The 11075-nt window shown below is 49.4% G+C and overlaps 4 protein-coding genes across 4 annotated transcripts; 2 read left to right on the forward strand and 2 right to left on the reverse strand.

The window, feature by feature from the left end:
• Window positions 1-219: 219 nt before the first annotated feature.
• On the reverse strand, window positions 220-858 carry A1O9_12142 (uncharacterized protein; the record flags this gene model as incomplete). Its single annotated transcript, XM_013398941.1, has 3 exons — window positions 220-508; window positions 560-688; window positions 737-858. 3 exons carry the CDS (start codon window positions 856-858, stop codon window positions 220-222), a joined length of 540 nt encoding a protein of 179 aa, XP_013254395.1.
• A 1751-nt stretch (window positions 859-2609) lies between these two features.
• Window positions 2610-4378, forward strand: A1O9_12143 (uncharacterized protein; the record flags this gene model as incomplete). Its single annotated transcript, XM_013398942.1, has 2 exons — window positions 2610-3394; window positions 3496-4378. 2 exons carry the CDS (start codon window positions 2610-2612, stop codon window positions 4376-4378), a joined length of 1668 nt encoding a protein of 555 aa, XP_013254396.1.
• A 1274-nt stretch (window positions 4379-5652) lies between these two features.
• Window positions 5653-6243, reverse strand: A1O9_12144 (uncharacterized protein; the record flags this gene model as incomplete). The annotated part of the gene is made up of 2 exons (XM_013398943.1): window positions 5653-6059; window positions 6111-6243. The coding sequence occupies 2 exons, from the start codon at window positions 6241-6243 to the stop codon at window positions 5653-5655; spliced, it is 540 nt and encodes a 179-aa protein (XP_013254397.1).
• A 1076-nt stretch (window positions 6244-7319) lies between these two features.
• A1O9_12145 (uncharacterized protein) lies at window positions 7320-9044 on the forward strand (the record flags this gene model as incomplete). The annotated part of the gene is made up of 1 exon (XM_013398944.1): window positions 7320-9044. The coding sequence occupies one exon, from the start codon at window positions 7320-7322 to the stop codon at window positions 9042-9044; it is 1725 nt and encodes a 574-aa protein (XP_013254398.1).
• Between the last annotated feature and the right edge of the window lie 2031 nt (window positions 9045-11075).

Consider the following 11075-nt stretch of genomic DNA (forward strand, 5'->3'; position numbering starts at 1 on the left):
TGCAAGTGATTGCTTCATATACAGCGCGTTCCTGATTCCCACAGCCTCCATTCTCTATCAGGTTGCTGTTACACTTCATCACCACCTACTGATATGATAGCCGGAGCGACTCTTTGAACTTAAAACTCTGTTGGAACAGATGGACTCCACTTGTTCACGACCACAAGGGAGAGTCTTCCTGCCCGTAACACTGGGTAGCAAACAGCCTGGTCCTTCCAATTATACTCGGCGGGCTGGGTTGCCTTCGGTCGTGAGGCCTTCGAGGAGTCGTCGCGACGCAGAGGTATCAGACCAGTCTTCAGGGCGTCGAAGAATCCAAGTATAGAGGGCGTGCATCGCAGCCCTCTGAAGGTACTCGATCTTGAGGACGTGCGCGAGATGTGTAGACTGGATGAGCCACCGTCTTTCCTTGTCCATGAGCGGTGCCTCGAGGGTTCTGAGGTATACGAACAACGGTTTCCCCTGCAAGAAATTGACGGCTCGTTGGAGAACACCATCATCGAGATGCCTGGTGTACAGGGTGCCACAGATGCTATTGGGGCCGGGGTGAGAGATTTACCCCACCGGGTTCAGATTGGCCCTGACGGCAAGAAGTAATGCAAGAGGCATGTATTCGGTGGTGGCGCCCTTGCTTGCTTCGCCACACACGAGTCGGGTCCAATGTCCCCTTTCTGGATTCCCCGAGCCGCTTGGGAATGTTAGCTATGTTCCTCGAACAAAGAATGCAGGGCCTTACCCAGAAAAATCGCGTCCATGCTTGTACCGGACGAAGGACCACCATTTCTTGCTCTCTATAATGCTGGCCTTGGGCGATGATCGACGTGCTATCATCGTGTTGCCTGATAGCCCTGGAGGCATCCCTGCAGTGAAGGCATCCTGCTATAAAGCTGCTCAAAGTGTCACTAAGCACACCTTCCGTCAATGCTATTTCTTGCTCACTGCATCACACGCTCAGAAGCGACCAGTGTCGTCCACCCATGGATCGTGTGTTCGCTTTCAAGTGTGGCGATAAGGAAACATTAGAGTATAAGGACATGTCCCTAGTAGTCATTACTCATTGGGAGTTGAGCAACGAAGGCTAACGCGAGATACTTCGTGCCAACCATATAGAGAAATAGTGAAGATAATGGTCCTCATAAGACGCACGAAATATATAGTACCTATTTGGACGCCACAACTTGGAAAGCACAAAAATATTGCCTTAAAATCTAGTATCCCTGATGGGATGACATCTCCTGGGGTGAATGAACCAGTCCACGAAAAGCCAACGATTAACCGAGACAGCATGGGCCAGAGGTCCTTGCGCACTTCCATCATGGTGGCCTATATTGATGTGGGTCGAAGAAGAAAAGCATTTCGTAGGGGCATGGCCGCCCTCCTTTCGGCTCGTCCATCTAACACCTTGCATCGTTTTCTGGGATTTGATGGTGTAGAACGTGATCTAAATGTACTTTCGCTGGGAATGAATTGCATGTAGTAAGAAATGGCAGAGAAATAGAAGTCAGTTTTGATGTACTGTATAGTAGCAGAAGGAAAGAGGTGAAGGAAGTGAGATGAGTTAAGGTTATGGCCAAGGCGCTAGCAGCAATGCCAGGCCAGTCAGACTCAGCAGCTGCTGCTGATCTCAGGGGCCGACATGACCATTCCTGGGCATCTCGAGCAGGAAGTAGTTATATTCCGGTAAATCCTGATACTATGGTCGATAATACAGGCTTCGAACTTTGGGATCAGGAGTATCGACTTACTGGGCTGGCGGTTTCAGCATCAGTCGGATGCGGCCAGGTGCGAGGTAGCGCCTCTTCCATGACGCATAAGGTTTGGCAAGGGCAATGGCTTTCCGTCCATGGGATTCATTATCCTTACTCTGACAAAGGCAATCACATCAGAAATGGTGTCATGGAGACTTGCTATCCAGCAGGTCTCAGCCAAGGGGGAAAGAAGAGTTCTGCCGAATATCGCTTTTGACTATGAAGCATTGGACGCTCATTCATTCCATTATGCTCGTTTAGCTTTCCATCAGCCCCAAGCTCCCTGCTCAACTACATACTTGTGGCTGAGCGATACTTTCGGCGTTTCTTCGATCAGATGGATATGAAGAGGCAAGATTCTCTGGCACCAACACAGCACTTGAACTCCAAGACTGAATGCAAGACAGCAGGGTTTGGCAGGAGCCCAACCTATTTCACGATGGTGATCTGTGCAGCTGTGCCCAAAACATGATCTCCCTTGCAAGAGGTATGTCAAGACATCGAATGCTCGGCATATATGCCTGCTACGAGTATTTATTTAACTAGCGCAAGTCGTGAATGCTAGCCAAGCGCTCATTCACCTCTGGCTGTAGGGGAATAAGCAATGGCAACAAGGCAGTGGACACAAAGTCACGGGATCAGGCCAGTGCCATCCAGCTTCCACCCTCATCATAGCAAACTTCATCTTGACATGACTGCACTCTGTTCGTCTGTCTGAGTAGGCAATACCTTTTCCAACAAAGTTTCAAAGCACAAAAGGTACCAGTTGCGGAAGCCAACGTCTACAGTCAGCCGAACCATCGTATCACCTTCCTGTTAGCCCTCCCCATCTACGTGCATACTGCCTCCTACTTGTCCATCATGGACACGGACCTTGAAACATCATCGACCTCGGATGAGGAACTCGGAAGTTCTCGCCGTTACGAGATCCTTGTTGATCGATTGAATCAGTTTCTGGAGAAGTACCCAGAATTTGCGGAAGACGAAGACGAAGATGAGGAAACACCATGGTGCTACTGCAAACAGGGTGATCTTGGAACTGTCAGTGTTCGCTGCGATGCTCCAGGTTGTCAGATTCGTTGGTACCACAAAGATTGTCTGCCGTACAAAGACCAGCTTCTTGTGGATGAGTTCGATCTATGGATCTGTCCAAATTGTCTGATGCATCAACTGGTCGATCTCATCAAGGAACAAAGATCCATTGCTGGAACTTCAGACCAAGGCGACAGCACTGATGAGATCATGAAGCAAGAGATCGACATGGCCATGGTTGATGCGCGGTTGCGTCGCAGCGGGCGCTGGATATTCAAGGACTCAATTAAGAAAACTGCCCGTCACCCACGTTCTGGGAAACCTAGAATGCAGAGTGATGCGCAACCCTTTCATCCTCACCAAGGAGCTCGCTCATTAATCGCCGCTGGCACTGCACCCACCATCACTCCTGAAGTTCCAAGGCAACCTGGAAATCCTGTCCCGGGAACCTGGGGTGCTAGTTTATCTGTGCAGGCTAAGCTCACGATGTCAGTTAGCAACTTGGATAGTTTGCAGAGATCGGCGCGGATTTGGACTTCTGAAGACACTCAGGTCACGGTGACGACAGATGAGATGTTGTTTGTTGAGTACAAGCACGACTGCTGGATCCCAGAGTAAGTAATTCTTTGTTCAATCTTCTTCCAGAGCCCGTCTGCCACCCCCAGGATGTCGAATGTGTCTCAGGTTCAAATCATAGCTAACGTTGTGAACCCAGAGCCACGGATGACCTTGATAATTGTCCCCGATTCCTGCTCAAATGTGCGAGCGCTTGTGATGGAAATGATGCCATCGAAGTCCCACTTGACCTCCTCCTTGCCTTTTCTCTGAATATCCAGCAAATGACTAGAGAAATCAGTGCGAAGCCTGCACCACGTCGTCTACTCGGCACGATCCATCTGACACATGTCGACATGGCTGTTCTCATCTCTGCTCTTCGCTTTCTCAAAGGCGAAGCCCTCTCCATCCTGTTACCTGGCACCAACACTTCACTTACCGTTGGACAAAAGCTGGTGATAATCCAGTACACCCATTTAGCGCATAGTCTTAGCATCCAACCACTCCAAAACGCGGCCATGCACGCCTTATGTGCATCAATCCTACGACGACCACAAGATTGGTCAGATACTTGGGCAGTTGCAGATCTACTGAATGAGATAACAACCGAGGGAAACCCCGCCCGACGCGTGCTGTTTGATGGACCGAAGTGTCTGCTCCCAAACAAGGACCGCAAGCAGTTGCCATGTGGTGTCGTGGCTCGCAACATTATCTGTATGAACAGAAGAGTCAAGGCAATTTGGAAACCGAGAGCTACTATTCCCGCTGAGTATGCTGAGGACGAAGACTCTATGGATGTGGACAGCGACGACGACGATGAAGAAGAAGAAGAAGAAGAAGAAGAAGAAGAAGAAGAAGAAGAAGAAGAAGAAGAAGAAGAAGAAGAAGAAGAAGAAGAAGAAGAAGAAGAAGTGGGCAATATGCACGAGGACGAGGGAGAAGAACAAGAATTCGAACAAGCCGTCGATGATATAGACGAAGATGAAGACGAAGATGAGTATGAGGGCGATGATGAAGAAACTGAAGATGATATTGAACGTTAAGGGCTCTTGGTTCATCGAAGACCACTGACTTTTTGCCTTGCTCATGAAAGCTGACAACAATATGTTGTGACGGATGTGCTCAATTGTGAACAGGTCCTATTGTTGGTTGCCCCCAAGGCGAAACTATCCAGGACGACTATCATTGAGGAAAGATTGCATGATGCACTGCCATCTCAGGCGAGGCTGAGAGCAGCAATGGGAAAGTTGGGTACTCCATATGTGGCGATTGCCCTAGATAATTGGATCAATCGAAACGCAGCGACTGGGCACATCACTACAGTTACTCGTACGACGGAATGAGCCGCGGAGACAAGGACTGTATTATTCTGGAGATCCATCACTGACCCACAAGGGGGTGATATTAGGGATCACGGAACTTGAAACCCACAAATTCATGTTCTAGGCTCTACCTCCAAAGCTTAGCGAGCACGTTAGAGAGACATGTCTCGCACAAGCTCATCACATAACACGTAAGCTGGTCCCTGTCTTTCCGCATGCTACTACACGTACATCCATATTCGAAGGAGGTGTGCACAGTCGTGACTCGTGACTCGTGCGTCGCCGCCTTATCGAAGCACTGCACAAGCCCATCCTTTTCCCGAGATCCGTGACCAAAAGCAGCTTGGTTGGCCCACGGGAGCTCCGGCTTTCTTGGGAAGGAAGAGGGAAAAAAACCCCCATCGTAGTATGAGTAAACTGAGCGGGACGAGATACATTACTCGTACATACGTAGCGTAGCGTAGCGGGAGGGCGCAGGACGCCTTTTCTCTCCCTTCTTCTCCCCGCTATCTTCTATTGTGGTCTGCCAAAGGTGATGTAGGCTGAACCGCGCATTGCTACTGTGGACTAGAGAGACGCAGATGCTGCCTTCGGCTCAAGATAAAGTGTAAGACTTAAGAGCACAGGCACTTTTCAGCCCGACGTGGTTAGAACCGACAGGAGACGGAAAAGGCTATCATGATCATTCGCTGGCACGAGAACCGCAATTCGTGAGGAGCAAAGCGCATGGGAAATAACGAGGCTCAATTGAAGCAAACTCTGCATTCCCGCATCTAATCTCATCCAGATTATAAGAGGATGAAAGTCCATTTGCCATCACATTCTCATTTTGTCCCTTTCCGTCACGAAGTGGTGGTAGTTTATTTCCCAGTGTTTGGATCACAGCCTCGTATTGTGTATCATAATACTACAGATAGTTGTTCCCAAAAAGAAAGAAAAAACATGGTCAGAATAAAGCCACCTCCAGTGCCAGCCGGCTTGCGCGTTCTCCAAGTCTAGTCGTCCGGAGGATCCGAGAAAAGGCCAATCCTAACCCGATGAAATTGAGGAAGTTTGGGTATCACAACGGCCATCAAGGCCATAAAGTTGACAATGAAATACGTCAGGTCGTAGTGGGTATAGTGAGTACTTAAGAGAAACAGTACAATGGGGACGGTGAGGAGGAATTTCTTTGCCGGGGTATACTGGTCGCCATTGTCGATCTGTTCCCACATATTCAGATTGTCGTAGGCTCCAGCATTGAACTCGAATGGAACCCCTCGCACATAATGGAACATGAGGTAGGAGCCGGCCATATAAGTGATGTTGGTTAGGGTCCAAGAGATCTCCTGGGTTACTCCGGGGATGATATCAAAAAGGATCTTTAGTCCAAGTATGAGGACAGGGTGTATCGTCCAGGCACCTATCAAGGCATCAGCAATTCTTCGCGCTTTTTTCTGTCAGACAAGCGCACCTTTGGCGTTGACCCATTGTGAATTCAGGTTGGGAAGTGCTTCTTGGTCACTGATCTGCTCCAGAGATTCCGGTGGTTCTTGATAGATGATGCTGCTAGATCTCCTTCTTCGACCACCTTTTGTGGAACTCATGGCTGAATTGTAGGAGGAGACGGGGGGAGCAAGTCTGGCATTGGCTTCGAAGGAGATGGTCCGGTGCAGAGCGGTTTGGGAGGTCATGAAGCAGGAGTGATAGATTGAAACGAAGGAACCTGTAGGTCGGCATTAGCAGTGTACCTGGACCGTCAACGGAAGCACACGAACGATCGAGAGAAAACGAGAGGATTTGGAGAGGCGAATTGCTCGCGTTCGGTCAGTGGCGTCTGAAACAAAATCGGACGGTTTGGTTTAGGATAGTCCGTAGATGGAAGCGAGATAGACGGGAGGTGGCGGACTCGTTGCTTTATGGAGGAGAGTGTACACAAGATCGGAGAGCGAAGGCAAAGAATGTAGTCGAAAGAACACAGTAGACAAACTGGGTTGTCCGACGATGAGAAGGGAGTAGTTGTGATGAGAAGGGACGACGATGTACCGGATGGGGGTCGTGGGTTGCCTGTACGAGTAGGCTGCTGGTGGATGCAGCATACGTAGCGTGTCGTTGGTGGTAGTAATGTGTGAAATCTTGGATAGGTTGCACCTGACGATCTAGAGCCGCTAGCCCGACTAGTTTCTACTAATTCACTCCAGATCCAGCTAAGACCAATCCGGAAAGGTCTTGGCTATCAAAAGTGTGACTCCCTTCGGTCCTTTACCAAATCCAAGGTCAGTGACTGCTGACTGCCTTCATCCCACTTTGCCCATTCCCGGAACCAGTCGAGTCTCTGATTTTAATTATCAGGATGGTCCTCCGGGTATGTGCACGACGAGACAACCTGGCCTTGCGTACGGTTTTCATTCCTTCCCTCCTTCTCGCTCCTCTCGACACCCGAGTTAGCTGGTTGTGGAGGGCACTCAACTCGTTAGTCGCGCGCTGATTCTGTCAGTCCTACAAGCAAGCCCCCTCATGAAGTTGGCTCGTTTTCAAATTGTCTTTCATCCCCATCACAGCTTTGGAACCAACAGTCTCCGCTTGGGGCGCCTCTTATACCAAATCCTTCCATCATTTCCCAGCGCCTGTTAGAGGCTCATTACACATCACTTGGCATTGATACCAACCAGTAGCGATAGATATGGCCTCTTCTGGATTTGGAAATAATCGCCTGGCGACTGGATTCCATAAAACTCGTGCCATTTTAGCCGAACAAACCGCGGCGACCTCCACAACTTCCCAACAAGCTCCTCAGAGTGTTGCCTCTAGTCCGGGTAACTCAGCTGATGATGCGATTGAGATTTCTGATGATGAAGATTCGAGTTCAGAGAGTGGAGGCATGCTTCTGAATGTTGGAAACGCCACGAACCTCCACCCGCATGATCTCATGGCTGTTGACGACGAAAGTGAGATGGAGGAAGGCGAAACCAGAGATGATGAGGGACTCGAACCACGCAACTCAGAGACTAAGGGAAGTGTGCTTCCAGAGTCCATGTTGATTCAGAGCGCCTCGCAAACAGGATCTCTTCAGAGTGACCTCCGCGGCCACAATCAACGGACCGATACAAGCGATCCGCATGGCCGACTTCGATTAGCGGATCTTAGCCAACCAGAGTTAGAATTGCAATTCAGGTATATCTTTTCTCATCTCGAGAGAGAACAGGTTGACCTCGACCGCTCTGCAGTCTGTCTCGGATGCTTGCAGGAAGGTCATACGCAAGCATCATGTCCGGAAAGAGCATGCTATCATTGTGGCATTGTTAGCAAGCACCCTGCTCGTCTCTGCCCATTAGTCAGCCGATGTACACTGTGTCGCGAGCGAGGCCATACTTCCGATCACTGCCTTACAGGAATCAAAGTCACTACTGTTCCCTGTGATCTTTGCGGTATTCTGGGGCACATCGAAGACTCATGTCCTGAACGGTTTTTCCCTCCTTTTTATCAAGCCGCTTCCAGCCCAGCTAGAGTATGGGTCTCCTGCTGTCACTGCGCAAGCAAATCTCATTATGTCGGAGATTGCCCAGAACTGGACCAAAACTTTGCTCCGAGATGGTCGATGAAGTCTGTTGACTATACTCAGATCATTAATCTCAGCCTCGAATCAAATATGAGGAGATTGGAGAGGGAGGCTGAAAGTCGCGGCTTACGACCAAAGGGCCTCTCGATTAAGGGAAGAGCAGGCATGCACCACGCCGGCAAATCTGGAACAGTTAGCGACGACAGCAGCGAGAACGATTTCATAAGACCAAGGATTGAGACTAGTGTGCGCACTCATTCTGCACGACATAATTTCAGTTTTCGGGCCCCAGAACGTTTTCCACCACGTCCAAATTGGCCTGAGGATACGAATTTCGATCGATACAATCCGTCAACTCACCGAAATCAGCGCCTTCGCAACGATTGGTACTCAACAGACTCATTCGGTCAGCGAAAATCGAGATCACCTTCTCCAGGGCTGCTGCGGTCCCGGAGAGGTGACCTTGATGATACTGGAACCTTTAGATGCCGCTCACGATCTCCTTATGAATTCGATCGCTCTAGAGCTGATCACATACGCGCTCGCAGCCCCCGCGTGCGTGCTCCTTCAGCCAACAACATCCTAAATCGTAGAGATAACTCGAAGCACTCCACTCAGCAGCCGTTAGAGAATCGCCCCAAGGATGATATTGCTATCAATTTGCCAGTGAGAAAGGGCTCGACCAATGCGAACGGGAATGAGACACAGAAATCTGGCAATAATCGGGGTTTTGACGGTGGCCAACAATCTCGGCAAGGCGGCAGCATGTCGAGAGGTGCACCCCTGCCCACATCGATGAAGAAGAAGTCAAAGCAGACCAAGGCAACCGCTAGATCTAATCAAGCGTGAGCTTTGGATGGTTCGGGTATTTATTTCATCCTGATCAAGCTAACAAGTGTTCTCTAGTGATGAAGAATCCAAATCTGACCCAGCCGAAACAATACCGCAACCGAAAACAATAGCGAACATAGATGTCGACGGTGTCTTTTCACTTCCCCTCCTTCCAAAATTCATTCTGCAACAGTTTGTAGATGCTATGAACGTCCATCGACATAATATAGGATATCGTCAACTGAAGCTCAAAAAAAGGTAGAACTCAATTGAAAATCCCACAATTGATATTAATGCTCATTGCGGCTACAGATTCGGCGAATTTACCCTATTCGACTTTTCCAGACCCGTTGGACAGCGACACCTCAAAATAGACGAGAAGAACGCCACCTTTATCATGCAGTGGTCGAACACTTCTCTACAAGAGATACTCAAACATCGGGAACTTATGAAGAAACCAAAAGGATCGGTCGCGGCTGCTAGATCGCCACGTTCCCAAAAGCCTGACCCCGTCGCTGGACTGACAAATGAAAATCGCGCCTTTGCCGAACTCTTTGGCCCGATGGTTGGTGGATCTCTTTCACACTCAAACGGGACAGTGGGGGATGGAATCAAGCACGCTGAGGTGAGCGGTCAAGGCTTTCATGATGGCGAGAACAGGGAGCCAGCCAAACGAGCCAAGCTCGATCCACAACAATTCTTCACGCCACGTGGTAAACGGTCGTTGGATAATCTCAGAAAGGGTGTAGCTCGAGCTGGAGGCAGAACGCCGGATGTGGTTGAATTCGCCGTCTATTTAGACCTCTTCAACGCGCCACGATTTGACCTGGGGATTGCACCTGTGTTCCTGAGATGTGGGGGAGGAAGGTGGGTCAACTGACACAATCGTAGAGAGCCTTGATCTGATTCATGAGTAGGTTCTACTATATCGACTCTGCCATCGCCGATTTCAATGAACGATCGATTCTAGTCAATGGGACGCACATCCAGGAGTTGTGGGCATTCTTCAACGCTCTTCCATCAGTCCAAAAGAAAGCGAGACTTGAAGTCAGAACTCGACTGCAGAACTTGTCGCACCCGGTAGATCGATCCCTCACTAGGCAGGCGGCTGAAGAAATGCTAATGAACATCATTCCATCAAAAGCTTTTGCCAAGAGAGTACGTAGTCCCGTCGGGAGAACAAACGCCGCAACAAGATCACAACAGGTTGAGCTTGTAGGAGTCGATTATGATGCTTTGGCTCGGGCAGAAAGGGGACTACGGGATGGGCCGGCTCTTTCATTGCAATCCGACAGTGAGGACGAAGATTGGGCACGTTGATGCTAATATTGCATCATTTAACATTGTTTGCTAAGCACTATTGAGGGTCAGCTGAAGGGCTGGCATACCTGAGCCGGTGTGGAAGTATTGTTGCAAATTAACTGATCATGACAATGCAGCATGCATGTATCAGGAGGATAAGGGGAGGGTTCAACTACGAATGTATCAACACCAAGTCAGGCGCTACCATTACAGATACAACAAGTCGATACAATTACAGGCAAACCGCGCTCTTGTGGTGAGATTCGCTATAGTTCTCAGGAAGGCACTGGAAGAGGGCCTTTCATGTATGACGTACAACTGTACCAATGTAATACCAGTAATGATTCGAATCAGCAGTACATGGCACACACGACCATCTATGCCATCTATATCAGGTCTCGAGTTTCGTTGCCAAGTCTTCTTTCGTTCAAGGTCGCACCGCATTCGCTGCGAGAAAAGCTCGTACCTAGTTCCTAGCTCGAACAGCCCGTTGTGGAAACATCAAGCAGCAGTTGTGAGTAACCCAGTCGGATATCAGGGGCTCTGAGCAATCACGAGGCGAAGAGAAATAAGGATACCCTAGCATGTTGGTATTCAGCTGCATCCATCATCAAATACGTCTTTGAGGGGGCCGGGAAGGCGTTGCTGAGCCTCAAGATTTACTGAACAAGCGGCAATCTCTGTGCCTACGGCGAAATCGTAATTTAAGTGACTTGTTCAGGAGGTACGTACGCTGGAACCACTCGA

This window comes from Exophiala aquamarina, assembly GCF_000709125.1.
Source record: "Exophiala aquamarina CBS 119918 chromosome Unknown aczIA-supercont1.21, whole genome shotgun sequence".
Lineage (NCBI taxonomy): Eukaryota > Fungi > Ascomycota > Eurotiomycetes > Chaetothyriales > Herpotrichiellaceae > Exophiala > Exophiala aquamarina.